The sequence below is a fragment of the Ascaphus truei genome, chromosome 3 (assembly GCF_040206685.1).
Source record: "Ascaphus truei isolate aAscTru1 chromosome 3, aAscTru1.hap1, whole genome shotgun sequence".
Lineage (NCBI taxonomy): Eukaryota > Metazoa > Chordata > Amphibia > Anura > Ascaphidae > Ascaphus > Ascaphus truei.
Genome location: NC_134485.1, coordinates 375,518,132 through 375,537,830, shown reverse-complemented (window position 1 = coordinate 375,537,830; position 19,699 = coordinate 375,518,132). Strand labels below are relative to the sequence as shown.

General features: G+C 42.7%; 1 protein-coding gene across 4 annotated transcripts in view; it reads right to left on the bottom strand.

The window, feature by feature from the left end:
- The window catches only part of SACS (sacsin molecular chaperone), a 96,279-nt gene that overhangs the window by 24,516 nt on the left and 52,064 nt on the right, over positions 1-19,699 (bottom strand). For all 4 annotated transcript variants that reach the window (XM_075592245.1, XM_075592248.1, XM_075592246.1 and 1 more), the window contains 5 exons: positions 15,810-15,960; positions 6,429-6,519; positions 6,238-6,323; positions 2,523-2,634; positions 1,167-1,313 (listed from right to left, as the gene is read on the bottom strand). In XM_075592245.1, the coding sequence (XP_075448360.1) occupies positions 1,167-1,313; positions 2,523-2,634; positions 6,238-6,323; positions 6,429-6,519; positions 15,810-15,960 (587 nt within the window). The remainder of the gene's footprint in view (positions 1-1,166; positions 1,314-2,522; positions 2,635-6,237; positions 6,324-6,428; positions 6,520-15,809; positions 15,961-19,699) is intronic.

Below are 19,699 nucleotides of genomic sequence, written 5' to 3'. Positions count from 1 at the left end.
AAGGGGCTAGTTGCCCCGGGGTGGGTGGTTAGTCCTATCGGGTGAGTAGTGGGAGGGGTTAGCACCTTCACTACTTTAGCAGTAGTAACCGCTAAGGTAATGAAGGGGTTAATCCCTCCCGAAACCTTCCCAGTAGGCCTAACCACCCACCCTGGGGTAACTACCCCCTTCATTCACCCCCTCTACCCCCAACAAACCAGGTACTTTGTTTTAACCCCTTCATTACCTTAGCGGCTAGCCCCTAAGATAATGAAGCGGCTTTAATTTTAATGGCATATTATTGAAGCAAAGTGCCGGCATCCCTCTTTAATTTTCCCGCGTCACGGCCCACGTGACCGGGATATTTAAACATGGCTGAGATACCGGCACAAACGAATTTGAAGTGGATGCCACTATGTCACTTGATAAAGACCGCTAAGGTCGAAAATGTTGTGTTTGGCTCAATAAATTAGTCTAGTTACTTCAAATCCGTTTGTGCCCTGTGTTTCTTCAGTTACTACCTGCATTGGATTGATCACAGGCTATCGTTCAAGCACGGGAGCACCGGTAATTGTATCATAGGTTATACTATATTTTTATGGGTGTGCAGCATTGATGTTATATGCATTGGAGAAACGGCACCCCATAACAGGGCCTGTAACTCGGGAAGCAAGAGGTCACCAGGGCTGAAATTAATGTGGTTCAGCTCTGGAGACACCCTGCTTCAATCCAATACTGTAATTAAAATAAAAGCAGCTTCATTACCTTAGCTAGCTGCTAAGGCAATGAAGGAGTTAAACCAAAGTACCTGGTTTGTTGGGGGTAGAGTATGCCTGTTTGATGTGTGCAGTGTGACTGATTATGTCTACTCTCACTGGGGGTCTCTTGCAAACTGATGTGGCCCAGCAGGGTCCCCCGCTTTTAATCCTGATGGGCCATTCCCCCCTTCTATGCACTTTGCCATGAACGCTCCACGTTTGGTCCGCGGCTCACCAGCACATGTGTTGCGGCAGGTTAGAGATACAACTGGCTGCATCTGTATGTTCATTTTTTCCACAAGACTAAAAGAATTACAAAATGTCCTGGTCAATCAGACTACAGTATTGCAATAAGTATGGTAGCACACAAAAATAAATTATAAAGTGGGAAAATATCTGTCATATAATGACATACAAAATAACTCTCACCTGTTATGTGATAGACTGAATTAAACCCAATTCCGAATCTTCCAACTTTGAGGGGGTCATCCTTTTTCCTACTTCTTGCTATTTCTTGAATTCCGTGCCAGTCCTCAGAAGTGAAAACTGCATTGTTGTATACATAAAGTGCAGGTCCTAAACAATGAAAAAGTAATGTTTGGATAATTGGTACTGTAAATCAAATATTAGCATTACAAGGCAGTTCCGTTCAAGATTACTTTATTAATAAGCAAATCGTGAATCTATTTTGCTAATTATTTGGGCAACATAATAAATGCTTATGTTTTTAATATTTTTGTTTTATAAATTTGACTGAAGAAGTTTTTTTATATCATGTGTAGGAAAAGGTTGGTATAGGTGTAAGTCATTTGCAGTTGATGTGCTAAAATGATAAATTTATGGTTTGATTATTATTCAAAACTATACAATTATCAGTAAGGACCAATATTCAATATTAACTGTTTAAGTTGTCTGAAATGATAAGTCAACCAGCACATGTATTCATCCTAAATGACAAAACAAAAACTTGAAGATGGTGGAGAATGTGCTATTGTTAGAGCTTCCATTTGTGACATCTCAAAATATGTTGCTATGTGAGAAAGTCATTATACATGACAAAAGCGTAAAACAATAATTTATAAAAAAAAAAAAAGAAAACCTTTTATATTTGTACCAAATGTATGTGCACATATAAAGAGGGAATATAGTTACCATACCTTAGGTGCAAATTACAAGCCCGGAAAACCTAAATGAGGAGGTTTGCTGGGTTGCAAAGTGATTTGGCCTCTATGTGACCATGGATATATCAATTAATTTACACCTGTGTCAGATTATACATTAAAGGGATAGAGTGAGGTCAAGTTCATCTATTTTATGTAATCTTTCAATCTTGTATTCATACATGGACAGGTGTGGAAATGTAATTTTAAGTCCCCATACTGTAAGTTTTGTTTTCATGCTTTTGTATCCAGCAGGGTCACAATTTGTGTAATTTGGACCAAAATAAAGTTCAGAACACAATGTGACTTGTAGTAATGTTTCAGGATACTAACACACTGGACAATCACCACATTAATAATGTTTTTGTTATTAATTGAAGTATTCCCATAATGTGTCTTTGTTCTCTGTGCACTACCTTTAGAGAGTTACTAATTTGTTTTGACATTCAGAATTGCTTTATATTGAAGGATGTTCAATTGCGTTTAAACAATAAGAAACAGCAATAAGCTCTATGGGGCAGGGTATTGTTGGGGGTAGAGAGTGTAAAAAATTGATGTACAGCACCGTGTACAATGTCAGCGCTATAGAAGCAAAAAAATAAAACCATTATATTAATGTACATACCCTGATACTGGACCATATCTTTGGACAAAAGAGAGTTGGTGCCATGTTGCGTTTCATCATACAAAAATTTGACTTCTGTGGCTCCCGCATCTTCAGCATTTTGGATCAGCTCCTAAAAATGTAATATTTAAAAATGTAGAATTAATTAAACTTTCCGGTATTAATCATGCAAAAATATAAGGAAGAAACTGAGAGCAGATAAGAACCACTTGACCATCACAGTCTCCACATTCTCCAACCTGCTGTTAAATCTCAGACCATGACACACAATCCCTGCAAGCTCTAACCCCAACACCCACCATATCATATATATGTTGTGTCAGGAGTGCTATTAGGTGTTACCAAACGTATACAACAAAAGACAAAAATTCCCATTACTACATCCAATATGAAAATATATATATATATATATATATATATATATATATATATATATATATAGTTAAATACTTAAACTGTATGTCTTCACATGTGCTTGCAGGCTTATCATGCTTTTGCCAAAGAGTTGAACTAAATGATCCTTACTTATGGGAGGACACACCGTTAAGTATTTAACTACAGTATATATTTTTTGTCAGAGATTGGATGTAGCATTGATCATTTTTGTCTTTTGTTGTAAACCTCAGACCTTATTAGATCTTTTTTTGTTTCTTTCGTATTTAATGTAACAAAGCAATGAAAAAAAAGTTGTGTGTGGTGAGCACGCGCATTGTAAGTGAAACTTCTTTGCGTTTTGTCAGTTTTGTCACAGAAATTGTATTTTGTGATGGTGATGTTTTTAATTCAATTAAATTATTTATTTTTGTGTTGAAATGTCCATGCTATCACTTTGAATACATGATATAATTGACATATGATAACTAAAGTAAGATACATATATTTTGGATAGTAAAGTATCTAAATACCGATACTCTCAAAAGTCTTTCATTCAATGTAAATTATAAAAATCAAAAAACACAATTTTAGTGACAAAACTCCGTTTTTTATTTTGGTAAATTTCTAAAAAATGTGCCATTTGCACTTCTATATTTATACTCACTGGGAATTCCTCTAATAACAGTGACGTGTGGGTGGGTGCATGTGCGGCACCTGGCAACCGCTTCTAACCATGCGCGGCACGCGGCGGCCACTTCTTAGCATGCGCGGCACCGGGCGGCCACTTCTAAGAATGCACGGCAACCAGCGGCCGCTTATGCGCATGCGCAACCATTACCACGGGTGACGTCACTTCCGTTACGCTTTTTCGTTACCATCAACGAAATTTGCCCCATCAAAATCCCCTAGGTGCCACTAAAGAAGTTTCACTTAAAAAAAGGAAATGTAAATGGGTGAGGAAAAAAGAGTGAAGATGTGAGGTGGAGAGAGCAGGATATCTGTATATTGGGTTACGTAATTACAAATATATAATGTATTTATATATCATAATGATAAATTGATCCTTGACCCCAATTGATTCCTGTATTCAGTGTTTCAAAAGTTTGCCAGGAGTTTATATTCCCATGTTTTTCTCTCTCTCTCCATGTTCTGAAATTCTCCTTTTAGGCATTGATGTGTTTCCCTAACCATCTGCCCGACTCCTCACACCCTACTTCTAGTTCCTGATCCATTTACATTGCCATGTTACTTCCAGTATCACACTAACATCTGTATATCCAGACTTTCTAGGATGTAATCCTTGTATAAATGACATGCTATTTTTGCTTTATTTTTAAGTATCTGTCTGAAGAAGGGATCTTTATGGTCCTGAAAGATTGCACTCTTGTTAACCACTAGTTACCTATTAAAGGCATTAATACTACCTTACTTTTGTTCTGTGTATTCTACTGGCTAACACAGTACTATCCTGTGATTCAGATTTAGGATAGCCTTGTGTCTACCGCAATAATTTTTTGTATTCTCTCCCTATACAGATGTATATGGTTATTGCTCCTGCTGGCTCATTATGGTCGGATATTGTTATCTTCAGCATAATCACTGCTATTGAATCCTATGGAAACTGTGATATTCTTCATCAGTAGGTAAAGTAAAGCTTGCTACACCTCTAGAAGATTCTACTACCTATGTTGGGAGATTACTCCATGTCAGAAAAAGGTCAGCAAGTTGAAAATGCATTAGCCTCTTTTAAAGTTCCACATGGGATCAAAAGCGAGCTTAAAGGGGGTGGATAATCAGATTTATGAGGAGAGAGTAGCTAAATTAGATTTGTTTACATTAGAAAAGAGGCGTCTAAGAGGGGATATTTTAACTATATACAGGCATACCCCGGTTTAAGGACACTCACTTGAAGTACATTCGCGAGTAAGGACATATCGCCCAATAGGCAAATGGCAGCTCACGCATGCGCCTGTCAGCACGTCCTGAACAGCAATACCGGCTCCCTACCTGTACCGAAGCTGTGCGCAAGCGGGGAGACTATAAAGTCTGTTACAAATGCGTTATTTACATCAGTTCTGCACGTATATGACAATTGCAGTACAGTACATGCATCAATAAGTGGGAAAAAAGAAGTACTTCACTTTAAGTACATTTTCCCTTTACATACATGCTCTGGACCCATTGCGTACGTTAATGTGGGGTATGCCTGTACAAATATATATTCGGGGACAAAACAAGGAGCTTTCAATAGAACTATTCATCCCAAAGGCAGTACAAAGGATCAGGGTCATCCCTTAAGGTTGGAGGAAAGGAGATTTCACCAGCAACAAAAGGAAAGCGTTCATTTCAGTAAGGGCAGTTAAAATGTGGAATTCATTGAAAAAAAAGGTTAGACATCTTTTTAGAAAGGAAAGGTATACAGGGATATACCAAATAAGTAAACATGGGAAGGATGTTGATATAAAGAGCAATCTGATTGCCAATATTTGGTGTCAGGAAGGAAATTATTTTTCCCCTTATGAGATATCATAAGATGATATTTCACTGGAGTTTTTTCTTTGCCTTCCTCTGGATCAATATAATGCAAGTACAAATATAGGATAATGTATCTGTTATCTAAATTTAGCATAGGTTGAACTTGATAGATACAGTATATGTATTTTTTTCAACCTCAACTACAATGTAACTATGTAAAAGAACTAGCATGCTTAATAGATTACATTTACAGATGGAACCAGTTGCATCTCCAACCTGCCACAGCACATGTGCTAGTGAAACACAAACCAAATGTGAAGCATTCATGGCCAAGAGCATAGCAGGGGGGGGAATCGCCCATCAGGATTAACACATCAGGTGTGCCTGCTTCTGAATCGGACTCCCGCTGTGTGAATCCTACCGGGCTACAGCAATCTGGAAGAGACGTGCAGTGAAAGTAGACAGAATCAGTCACTCTCTCTGCGCACCGCTAACAGGCGATCGTGCCGCTTTTATTTTAATAACATATTATTGAAGCAGGGGGTCTCCGGAGCTGAACCGCATTGATTTCACCCCTTGGGATCCCCTGCTTCCGGAGTTGCAGGCCTCGGTATGGGGTGCCGGCATCTCTAAATCTTTATAGCATTTATTTTGTGATAGGAATATTTGTGGATCTTGTCATCATAATTACTTTACAAAGAATAAGTGATATCATCACTGACAGGGATGGGAGTTCATGTTTCACATTTCCTCTACTCTAAAAATGTAATCAGGTTTGTTGACTCCCCCTCTTTGTCCTACAGTCAACTAAGACAAGCGAGGGATATATAACATGGACTAAGACAAAGAAAAGGCATAACCTTACCTTTAGTATTTGCCCACCCTCGGGATATCTTCTCAAAATGTCCTTAAGAAAGTCGACAAGAGGAGGAGTTGTCTGACCAAATTTACCTACAAATACAAAAAATATTTTATTAACTGATGTCTCGATGCACCATCATACAGGTAGATAGAAATACAAAAGGTCGATTTTAAATGTGTGTGCAAATACTATACCTCCTCCTTTCAGTCCTTTGGATTGTAGGTTTAAATAAATATTTGAGCTTGAAGAGACCAGAATATCTCCAATCTTGGTCCAATCACATAGCTGAAAGGAATGATGGAAGAAAATGCTCAAAAATTAAGGAGTTGGCCAATGCTATGTTATGTTATGTTCAAAATTCATTTCACTTTGACAACCTTTGATGAATACACACCTAAAATACTTTTCAAAGAATGCTGTTGTAAATGTGATTTCATAAATGTATATTAAAGTTCCATTAAATGTATTTAAACTTATTTACCATGTAAATATATCATCACTATCAGGCCTACTATGTATTGAGTAGCATACAGTAGGTTACATTGTGACAATTATGGACATCCCCTAAGATCGCCTCTTGCTAGTAAGCCATACATATCATTCTTCACAACAAAGATCCCAACTCAACAGCTGGAGGGGAATGGAACAATGGGCGTGAAAAATGCAAGTATTTTTAACCTGCTATAGAAACTTTTCAATAAGGCAATCAAATCTAAGCTGCTGTATGAGAAAGAGCAATTGGCCGTACACAGCTGATAGGCAAGGAGGGCTAGAAAGCGGAGAGCTATTACAAATTATGTGGTACAAAGTACCAGTTACCTCTAACGAATTTCGCGTTAAGACAGCGCTTTATTAAAGCGTTGCTGTATGTATCAGTATATACAATAAAAGTTTACCATGTTAGGGTAACTCACAATCTGGGTACGGACGTGATGTTTGTGTATCCTACTCACGGTACATGCACAAATAATACGTGGAAGAATCACTCACTGATTATTATTCAATGTCAGATATTCATTTGTAAATGTACATAGCTTAAGTTGTTTTTAATTGGGCCTTTCGTCACAGAAGCAGAAGGAGCTATATTTGAAGTGCTTTTAAACATCTAAAAATGTCTTAAGAAAAACATTGTAAGCCTAGAAATAGGAAAGAACAACAGGGGCATATTTTGCAATAAATAAAAGCAAGAAATCCATTTTTAATTTTCTTGTCAGCTGTCAACCAGTTATTATGACAAAAAAGCAGCTCTAAACAATATTTAAACATATTTCACGAATATCTACTCAATCCGCTTATATATAAACATATTTGTGCAATAATACATTAGGACAACATTTTATCATCAGATAGAAAGCCAGGGAATAATCGGATATTGATTGTTAAGGAAAAGTTATAGGGCAAATTCAGCTTTACTTTTTTTGTAATTATAACAAAGCTTATGTTTCTACTTTTCCTGTACCCAAATGTATGGAGATAAGCAAGTTCATTATTGTCACTTGTGATGTGCAACAAAAGCAATATGTTTCTACATTACTGTAAGTAATTTAGCCAAAACTGGTAGTCATCATCTTTTCTTCTTGTGACTAGAACCCAAAACAGAATGTTCTTTTTGACATTTTTGTAGCAACAGACAGGCTAAAAATATATATATATTGTTGTTAACTGATGTCCTGTCACACCAACATAAATAAAAAAAATACACGAGTAATTTGAAACGTGGGTGCAAATATCTCCTCCTCTCTGCTGTCCTTTTGATTGTGGATCTACAAAAATTATTTATGCAAGGTTTTCAGGGAAATACAGTACATACATATGCAAGTTGTTTTATTGATAATTAAGGTCAAGGTAATTGGTTAAGTATGTGTTAATTAGGGAAATCCTGCAAATCTGGCCCTCAGGGAATTAACTTGAGCACCACTGTTTGCAGGGCCTTAAATTAAGCAAGTCATCCTAGACCCAGGATAAATTTGACTTACAAAATGGTGGCACTGCCAGTTTCTTATATGTTAGTTTGCAATTATGATTACTTACATTACCCTTCAAGCTTTACATCAACCAATGATTCAAAATTATATAAACACGCAATCAATTGGTCTTATGTTACACAGTAAATTAGAAAATACAAATCCAGGAACCATGCAAAGCTTTAAAGTCAAGTAAGTCATGTCCTTACTTAGGGGCTGATTCTATATGCGCTCAAGCAGCCGATCATGTGGTTTTTGGATGAAATTCACCACCGACTTTAAAAGGGAATTTCGGCTCAATCGGCCACATCAGCGAATCTACTATATATTTCTGAAAGCACTGTATGTCTGCATGGCCTGTGTCCCTAGCGGCAATCTCATTGGTCCCTTGGCCCGCCCGCCCCCGCACACCTCTCATTGGCCTGAGGCGGAGTGACGGGCCAAAGGACACACACACACACACACACACACACACCTCTCTCTCTGTCCTCCCCCCCCCCCCATCACACTCACCTCCCTCTCCACTCACCTCCCTCCACCTCCCGCTCCACTCACCTCCCTCTCCACTCACCTCCCTCCCGCTCAACTCCCTCCACCTCCCGCTCCACTCACCTCCCTCTCCACTCACCTCCCTCTCCACTCACCTCCCTCCCCGGCGCGGGGACAGGCAGTGGGCAGGGCAGCCTGCCGCTGCCTCCACTCACCTCCCGCTCCACTCACCTCCCCGGCGCGGGGACAGGCAGTGGGCAGGGCAGCCTGCCGCTGCCTCCACTCACCTCCCCGGCGCGGGGACAGGCAGTGGGCAGGGCAGCCTGCCGCTGCCTCCACTCACCTCCCGCTCCCTCCACTCACCTCCCTCCCGCTCACCTCCCTGGCGCGGGGACAGGCATTGGCCAGGGCAGCCTACCGCTGTCACGTGGCACCTAAGATGGCGGCGGACGGAAGGACCCCTTCCTCCCTCGCGGACTAACATGGCGGAGGCCAGAAGGAGAGGTGAGTGTGTGTGTGTGTGTGTGTCACAGCGTGACAGTGTGTGTGTGTGGGACACTGTGTGTGTCTGTGTGCGTGTTACACTGTGTCTCAGACACTGTAGAGTGGGGACCGGAGCTACACATGGGGGGGGGGGGGGGTCAGGAGCGGAGAAAGATACAGGGGGAGTGGAGAGGAGGGACCCGTCAATTTAAAGCAAACCAACCCCCCTCCTGTCCACTGCCCCCCCCCCTCCTGTCCACTGTCCCCCCCCTCCTGTCCACTGTCCCCCCCCCCTCCTGTCCACTGTCCCCCCCCCTCCTGTCCACTGTCCCCCCCTCCTGTCCACTGCCACCCCCCCTCCTGTCCACTCTCCCCCCCCCTCCTGTCCACTGTCACCCCCCCTCCTGTCCACTCTCCCCCCCCTTCCTGTCCACTCTCCCCCCCTCTCCCATCCCCTCCTGTCCACTGTCCTTTCCACTGTCCCCCCCCAACCCGGCCACTGCCCCCCCATCCCCCCGGCCACTGTGTCCCCCCCCTCCCCTCCTTTTCCCCTGTCCCCCCCCCCTCCCCTCCTTTCCCCCCCCCCCCTCCCCTCCTTTTCCCCCGTCCCCCCCCCCTCCCCTCCTTTTCCCCCGTCCCCCCCCTCCCCTCCTTTTCCCCCGTCCCCCTCCCCTCCTTTTCCCTCGTCCAACCTCCCCTCCTTTCCCCCCCCTCCCCCCCCCTTTTCCTAGCGCTAAATGTAACTCACGGGCAACGCCGGGTCTCTCAGCAAGTATAGAATAAGCCCCTAAGTAGGGAGATTCAGAGCTCCCCAATATCCTGCATTTAAATACAACAGAGAAGAATAAGGGCTTTAACTCGCAAATTGATTGAAACTATTTGCCAATTTTAGCTATCTGAACACAGAAACATGCACAGGAACTATAAAGTTATCTGAAAACACTGTATATTTACAACCAAACACACTGTAACTAGGTCAACCTGGTATGCAAACTAGCCTTGTATACATGGTTTGGTGATCTCTAGCAGACACACGGATAAAGTGTACCAAATATACAATTTCATTAAATTGATGATGAATAAATAATACATATGAAATGATGAGCTTTTATGACAATATTTTTGGAGTCTATAATTATTCTGGCTCAGCAGCTTTCAATGCCAGTTCAATAATAAGGAGCGGTGTATTGAGAAAACGATCTCTGTATCACAAAACAGATAAGCTGTGTAAGACAAAAGCTTAATACAGGCATACCCCGGTTTAAGGACATATTTTCAATAGCTCCATACCCGTGTCCGTAAGCTCGCTACGCGAGCACGGAAAACTTATTCTGCCCTACAGACCGCCATAGTAGCGACACACTGATTCCCCTCGCCCAATAGGCAAATGGCAGATTGTGCATGCGCCTGTCGGCACGTCCTGAATAGCAATACCGGCTCCCTACCTGTACCGAAGCATCAATAAGTGGAAAAAGGTAGTGCTTCACTTTAAGTACATTTTTGCTTTATATACATGCTCTGGACTGCATACGTTAATGTGGGGTATGGTATGCCTGTATGCATTGTTCAAAAAATCTAAAACTCATCACTATGAATTTGTTCCGTTAGGCCAGGGGCAAAATTGTAAGTGAGGGGAGGAGGGGGTTAAATTGTAAGTGAGGGAAGGACGGGGTAAAATTGTAAGTGAGGGGAGGAGGGGGTAAAATTGTGAGGGTAGGTTGGGGAGGAGCAATTATAAGGGGGAGGATTGTAAAGAGGGGAAAGGAATTGGGAGGGAAATTGAGAAAGGGGGAGTGAGTGACACTGCGGGGGGGGGGGGGAGAAACACGGTGGGTGACAGAGAAATAAAGAGGTGGTGAGAGCAAAGAGGTAAGATAAAGAGAACAGGGTTGACAGGACTGCAGACATGGTGGGCCCAGGAGGAAACTCTAGTGCTGGGCCCCAGGAAAGCTGTCGCCGGCCCTGCCCTCTCTTCACACAGACTGCCGTCGTCCCCGCCACTGTTACTGCCTCCCTACAGCAGCAACATGGAGGACAGTGGCCCCCAGAATATTTTGGCCCATCTGAGAAAAAGGTTGGCCACCCCTGCGTTTGTCATTGCAGACTGCTAAAATGCATCTGACCTTGTTGTTAATTATTTGCAAATGATTTTCACTTGCACTAAAAGCAGATACATCACAGGTTATATTATGTTTAAATGAACATGCAAGAGCGTTTTTAATAGATGTGATTTTATTGTAAAGCACTTTCAAAAGCCTCATGTTTGCAAGAATGTGTAAAAGGATAACTCACTTTCATTATTTCCAAGAGAAATACAGTTACAAAATGGGCCTATTACGTAGGACAACATAACACAAAACAATAGACTTTTCATGACGACGATTAGTTTAAAATTCTAACCCTCATTTAGAACTCCCCTTTGATAACGGAAAATTCTAAATTGCTGTAGCAATCTATTCTCAACTAATTATTGCTATTTTGCCATCTCACATTAAGCTATTGGTCCAAATGTTAAAATCCTGTTCAACATATACAGCTCAACCCTGTTAAAGCGCGTTATAGCGCAACGCGCTATAAGTGTGGAACCTGTTTAAAAAAAAAGGGGGGGGTGGGTTTTTGCGCACACACACTCACAGCACACACTCACAGCACACACTCACAGCACACACTCACAGCACACACGGGCGGGGGAGAGTGGGGGGATCGGGGGAAATCGGAGCGGGGCAAGCGGGGGGGAGTGAGGCTACAGGGGGAAGTGAGGCTGCGGGGGGGAAGTGCGAGGAGAGTTACGGTGGCTGCGGGGGGACGTGTAGGACTGCCGGCGCCTCACTCCACCTCTTCCTCCCTCCTCCCCCTGATCGGGCACACGGCGGCCATTTTTTTTTTAAATTAGCGCGACCCCGGTTATAGCGCTGGCTGATAGGATGGCCCCCGGGGACCGCGCTATAACGGGGTTGAGCTGTATATAGATATAAATATATCGATAGATAGATCGGCGACAAAAAAACTCCACCGTATAGCAAATCAAAAGATCACTTGTGAACACATTCACATGTCTAAGACAATGTGCTCACAAGTTATCTTTTTATTACATGTATGTATAAATGGAAATATTACTGTATGCTCATTTGCATGTCTTAGACAGGTTTTCAGCCCTGCTTTTCACCTTTATCACCCAGCACACAGTGCTTCCACTGCAGCAAGGGATTCTGGGAAATGACATGCAAATGAGCACACAGTACCACCTTTTGCTTCAAACTCATAACATGGTCCCCTGTAAGCTTATGCTTGCTGCATTTCACAGCTTTGAGAACAGCCTGGGTTAGGGTAGGAGCACACTTGTTGCTTCGCAACGCTGCGTGGCCGCGTGCACGCGCCTCCGTCTGCTGGGCGATGTGTGAACATCCCCAGCAGACGGAATGATCCGCGGGCGGGAGGAGCAAATGGGTGGGGGAGCGGTTGGGCGGGTGAGTGGACGGGCAGGTGAGCAAGCGGGCGGCGGATAAATAATGTAATATTATAACAATAAATAATAAATAAAATAATAAACCCCGTCCCCCAGCTCCTATTGCGCACAGACAGCAATTTCAGCAGCCAATTAATGAAAACGTCTTGACATTGAAAGACTACTGAAAGTGACGTAGCGCGGCTGCAGCCTGGAATCACAGTTTTGAAAGACTCCAGCAGCGGCGACGACGCCGTGCTTCGCAGCCAATGGTAGTTTCAACAATGAACACTACCATTGGCCGCCAGAGGTTGGTGAAGAGAGCGCGCGCGCCCGCACGTCGTGTAGCACCGTGTGTGCTCCAGCCCTTAAGATGCATAGCCAGTAAACACACCCCCAAACAGCTGTTTTGACCTTAATGGGTCCCATCAGTGTGGGTTGGTTATACTGGCTTTGCAAAATGAAGCTTAGGATTGGTTTCACCACACTTAGTTAAGTTATGGTGGGTAAAAAAAGTGACAAAAATCCTCCACAGTAAAGCATATAGCTAATGGAAATATTACTGTGTGCTCATTTGCATGTCTTAGGTTGTGTCCCCGCTAGCGCTGAGCCTGCCGCTTTTACTTACATTTATCTATATATGTAAGTTCCCGCTCACGTGGTGAGGGCGGGCACGCCCTCTCACCCAAGCTTGGTGCTTGGGTAAAATAAAAAAAAATTAACTTTCGAGCGTGCTCAATTTGCCCGCAATGCCCACCCGCGTGCTTTCGAAATAGCGAGGACACCCGGCGCTCATGCTTGGAGAGCTGGTGACATCACCGCTCTCAAGCATGAGCGCGGTCAGCGCCAGTGGGGCCGCAGCCTTAGACAGGTCTGCAACCCTGCCTTTCACCATTATCACCCAGCACAGAGTGCTTCCACTGCAGCAAGGGATTCTGGGAAATGACATGCAAATGAGCACACAGTAATATTTCCATTAGCTATATGCTTTACTGTGGAGGGTTTTTGTCACTTTTTTTACCCACCATAACTTAACTAAGTGTGGTGAAACCAATCCTAAGCTTCATTTTGCAAAGCCAGTATAACCAACCCGACAATGATGAGACCCATTAAGGTCGAAACGGCTGTCTGTGGGTGGGTTTACTGACTATGCATCTTAACCCAGGCTGTGCTCAAAGCTGTGTAATGCAGCAAGCATAGTCTTACAGGGGACCATGTGTGCTCATTTGCATGTCATTTCCCAGAATCCCTTGCTGCAGTGGAAGCACTGTGTGCTGGGTGATAATGGTGAAAGGCAGGGTTGCAGACCTGTCTAAGACATGCAAATGAGCATACAGTAATATTTCCATTTGTTATATGCTTTACTGTGACACACACACACACACACACACACACCCATTCACCCACCCCATTGTGTTAATAAATGGCTGAGAAGTTTAACTTTAATGCAACTCTCCTAAATACTGGCAAGTGGGACTGTACTTTAAAAGTCAAATCTGAAAATAAGGTGCCTGTGTAGGAATGCCAACTACTTTAAATTACCCGCCCCCATAGAGGTCACAACAATATGGCAAACGCCTATGAATTGCACCTGGACTCCCAGAAGTGTCTCAATTCCCTTTTTTTTCCGTTCCCCAGACTGAAACGTTACAGATCTCTTACTGAAAATGTTTAATACCCAGGAAATCTGTGAACTTGAAGCATAGCCTTGTGCCCATTAGTGTCTCTATTCGATAAATAGGAACAGAGTCTTATCCTTTATTGGGAGAACCAGATGCAGTTTGGAATGTGGAATTAAAAAATAAGTATTGTTCCAGGCAGACATACATCTTAAGCAGAGAGTTACAACAATGTCTAGACAGCTGTCGTAGAAAACAGTAGTGTTGGTGATACCATATTTATTTTCCATGACACTAAGAGCCAAATGTGCCGCCTTGGACTCAGAGAAATGTTGAATAGAAATAAATGATGGCATGAAAATGGTCAGATACAATTAAAGTATTTGTGTCAGATATCACCATATAACTCCTCTACTGCTCCACAGATTAAATTCTTATTTATTTGCTGATACAAACAGGCACAACATTTCTTCATACATAGATAATATGAAACATGTTCAATATAAACCATGCAAACATCATTTTATCAACTTAATACGTATTCCTGTAAGCCTTATTCCGGAGATAGGCTTTGCATGCATCTTATACACTAATGATATCACTTGTTAATAGTCAATATTGATGTTCCATATAATTTCACAAAAATCTATGCTGAGCATCACAACTCCATATACAAACCTCTGGTATAAATTCATAAGTATGTATTTGAACATTTTGTCACAGTCGTATTAGATGTTTTGCGGATACAACTGAATTACCATCATTTGTGCAGTCTCTCTTAATGAATCATTATTAGGTTCAGTTTCTTCCCTACTCGCTTCTATCTCTTTTAGTACTTATGGCAAAGAGACGCTGTGACCTCTAGAACATTGGACACCTGTTTCAGAGCATTGGGGAGTCAATGAATAGCTGTTAGAAGATTATACAAAGTTATGGCAATTCGCCAAACCAAGTAATGTTATCTTCCACTCGCTAACCTATTACAGCATTGGAAGAACGCCTTCGGAATTAGCTGAATGCGTCACACGAGTGACTTAGTTGCTAAGAAAGGGGCTTTGTGAAAAACAGAAATAACATCAGTACTCAACTTTAGCTGTGCATAGCTACATTTTAGTCCAAAAACATGAATTGCTACTTTTTGACTAGGCTTAAAAATACTTTTATTCTTAAAAATTATATTAGTTATTGATGCAGATTGCATACTCCAGTAAGAAATTCTATTTTAGACATATACAGACGTAAAAAGGTTCAAAGTTATATCAAAACTATGGTCACTGCAGCATTCCTAGCTCAATTAGATGATATCACACCAAAACAAAATCAGAATTAATTGTAACTCACTTACCTGAATTGAGCCGGCTTCGGGCCACTCGTCGCCTTGGCAACGCGGCATCAAATGACGCAACGAGTCACATGACGTCACATGACCCCTCTGCATCATTTGACGCCACATTAAAAGGTAATGGGGGGTGCGCCACAGGGGGAGAGCAGGCTGGGGGGCGCGGAGCAGGAAGTCTGCGCACCACCTGCTCTATTGCGTGTGTAAAAGAGTTTATTGCTGAAGGAAAAACTAACCTCCTTATTGTGAAATACGAGCCTCTGTTCTGAGACAGGGAAATCAGTGTCTCCGAAGATTAACTGCTTGATATCCTTAATAAGAGCTGACGGAGGCACCTCATACGTCCTACAACCAACATATTCATGTAGTACAGTTACCCTGGACAACCTGCCAAAACACAAAGATATAAATTCAATCCAAGATATAAAGCTTTGCCAACCTGGTTTACTTTAATGCAGCAATTCAACTTAAAATCACTTATTTTTTATTTTGTATTACAACATTTGGACTGGGGAGTCGTTTGGAGGTCAACAGCAGTTACTTACATTACAGTACATGTTTTGTTGCTATTTCTCCTTTCTGGACATTTAAAGTGTCATCCAACAGGAAGCCACAATGTTTTTACCTGATAACATTCCAGCTTCCTATTAGCCCATACAGATACATTTTCATAAATGTGAAGCGCTCATTACGATGTTTTCTCATGTAACTAGACATTCCAAAGTAGGTGAGAGCATCATAGCAAATATGTTGACTGTTGTTTACCTTAATAAAGTTGTATTGTATTTTTATTTATACTGCGCCAGGCAGTATAGGAAGCTCTTTACAGAGCTATTTTAGAAGAAATACAGTATTTTAAACACTGAGACAAAGTTAAAAACTCCCAAAGAAAAGTTTTTTTTCTTAAACATATCAGCACGAGCTGCTTGATTGATGAAAGCCCCTTATGTTGTTCTCAATGAAGAGAATTTAGAATTTAAAGCCCTACTTTTTAATTATGAGTTAGATTTCAATGAAGGGAGTATCTAACGTCAACAAGATACGTGAAGTGTCATACTTTTCAACTCAAGATATTTTTGAGGAAGAAACTTTATACACTTTTAGTAGTAACGTATAGGAATTCTTTGTTAATCCTTTTTTATTTGATGACCATCTAAATTTATAATGATTGTATATTGGTGAAGTGCCAACAAATTCTGCAGCGCAGTACAATGGGTTACAGAGTTAGGTATGTATTTGTGGATGAGGGATGAGATGTAAGGGAGAGGCAGTGTCTTTGAGACCTGTGTAAGTCATTATTAAGGCTTTAATGTAGGGATATGCGTAGTGGACTGTATTATAACTGTATGTTTGTGTAATCTTTTTCTGTAACCTAAGCACAGTATATTTTGTATTTTAAAGCTGAACATTAATAAGTAATACGTTGGATTCTGATTTAACTGTTGAACGCTTAAGACAGAGTAATTTACTTTTTCGGACCAATTGAACTATAACTAATGTTTGTGTTTTAAGTGCATAGTTTTTCTTTAGTAAACAGGGACTGAAGATCCTGGGGCAAACATTTCTCTCATTCTGGCCACAAGATGAACGATCTGAAGGTGGCCATACTCAAAGGTAATCTTAGGGCTGGGACCTGCTGCGCCCAGTGGCGCGGGCGGCCGCGTGAGCGCAACTCACTATTGCTGTTTAGCCTCACGATCTGGTCCCAGTCCCTCCTCACTGCCAACTGACTACGTACTGTGACGCGTCAGCCAGCAGGGGATACCAGAGAATTGTGTTCCCGTGCGGCGACGCGTCACATGGTACGCGAGTCAGCCAATGGGGAGGAGGGGATGGAAGGAGCTAGATGGGAGGCGCCTTGGGCGGGGAGCAGGGAAGGAGCTGCAGGTTAAAGTGTGTGTGTGTGTGTGTGTGTGTGTGTGTGTGTGTATATGTATGTATGTGTATATGTATATGTGTGTGTGTGTGTATGTATGTATGTATAAGTGTGTGTATGTATGTGTGTGTGTGGGGGGGTGGACGGCACCACGATCAGATCCCGCCCCCCTCCCTCCCTCCCGCCCCCCTCCCTCCCACTCCCGCCCCCCTCCCTCCCACTACAGACCGCATATCGCGGTCTGTGTCTGTCAGCGCCCCGCCTGTCTGCAGTGCGGGCGCGCTGACTGAGGGAGCGGGGCCTTAGCCTTAGAATACCGAAAGAGAGACGGTTGCATGAATACAAATTTATGCAACTGTTCTGGACACTTAGCGATGGCCTAAACCGAGACCGAAGTTTTATGAGCCACTACTGACACGAGAGAACTCTCTTCCCATGAGTGCTAAAGGCCATGTCTATACATACTGCGCTATATGTGTGCCCACACAGCTGTCTCTTACACATACAAATACTCTATGCAATTCCATCCCTATATACCAATAGGGACCACATAGTATCTACACTTTTAGTAATGCTACAGCCTCTTACATTTCCACGCCTACCCACACCATTGATATACACTCCCACTCCACAAAAACATTTGTAGAGCGCTGTATACACTGTGGGCTCTTTACAAATTTATATTTACATACATACATACATACATACATACACACACACACACATTACCAACATTCAGGGACTATTTAACACCTCAAGTCATAAATCGCATACTACACAGGGGGGTGTTAGGTTTCAGTCACAGATAACATTCTTATATGCACTGTTTTTAAGTTAAACGCTTGCTTTATTCAATGTACCACCGCCGGTGTGTGTGTGTTTAAATACGTTTGCAAATAAATAAATGATTCCTTTAATAATTTTTTTAATAACATTGTACATAAACACACACACACACACACACATTTTCAGCGGCGGTAGAATTTGCGCTGCTTTCTTTCTCTCATCTTCCCCCCTGTCGGACGGTTCCACGCACCCTGCCATGCGCGCAGCACCATTATAGAATGGCTGACTAACCTCAGCCAACTAAAACTGCCACACACGCACTATAGAACCGGCCTAAAGCAGCAGATTGGTGAAGCAGAATGTGTATGTATTAGATTGTAAGCTCTTCGGAGCAGGGACTCCTGTTCCTAAAATGTTACTTTTATGTCTGAAGCACTTATTCCTTTGATCTGTTATTTGTTATTTATGATTGTCACATGTATTACTACTGTGAAGCGCTATGTATATTAATGGTGCTATATAAATAAAGACATACAAACATAATTATTTTTCATTTGCGCACCTGCAATTTTCCTTCATAAGGGAACATTGTTACTGGATTATGCATGTTTTTAATTGCACCACATCACAAAAAGCATTATGCTTCATTCATTTAACCCATTCAGGGCACTTTCACATTTAATCATGCCTATAGACCAGACTTGAATTATGTTTTGATCAAAAGATGCAACCAAATGTCTCCTTTGTTATTAGACTTAGGCGCGCTTTTCGTCCGTGCTACGGTGACGCCATGCTGCGGTCGCTGAAAAATCAAATTTAATTGACTTCCAGCAATCGCGACCAAGCCGTCGCTCCTACTATAAGCGCAAGCGACAGATTCAATACAGTTGTTTTGACGCGACGTCGCGTTGCCGAGACTATAAGCGTGGCCTTAGCCATGAGCTTGCTGCTTGGCGAGACAGTCAAATTTGATTTTGCTGCTCGCTGATCCGTCACGTAAGCAGTTCGCCCAATGAGGGCAAATCAGATCCGTGACGTCCCGGCCGGGCCCCTCCCCCCCCGACACGCCCCCTGCGCGCGCAACTAACAGGACACAAATCGCCGGAGAAAAATGAGTGCCAACGTGCTCTCATTCACCCTGTCTGCAGCCTTAGGCTGCGGTCCCAGTCACTGCCACAGCGCACGGCTCGGTGTGCGCTGTGCTATCAAGCCCCCCATTCCGGCCAGTCCCAGTCCCTACCGCTGGGGAAAGGTGCGCGACAGGTTTTCAGGGAGGCAGGAGAATTTGAACTCAACATCTGCGACGGAGGCGTGGCCACGCCCCCGCCGGCGGTTCAGCCAATAAGGGCGAACCAGGCGCGGGACGTCATGGCCATGCCACCGCAAACCCACAGCCACGCCGCCTCCCGTCGCAAACCTTCCCTCTCCCCCCAGACCGCAGATCGTGGTGTAGCGCTGTGCACG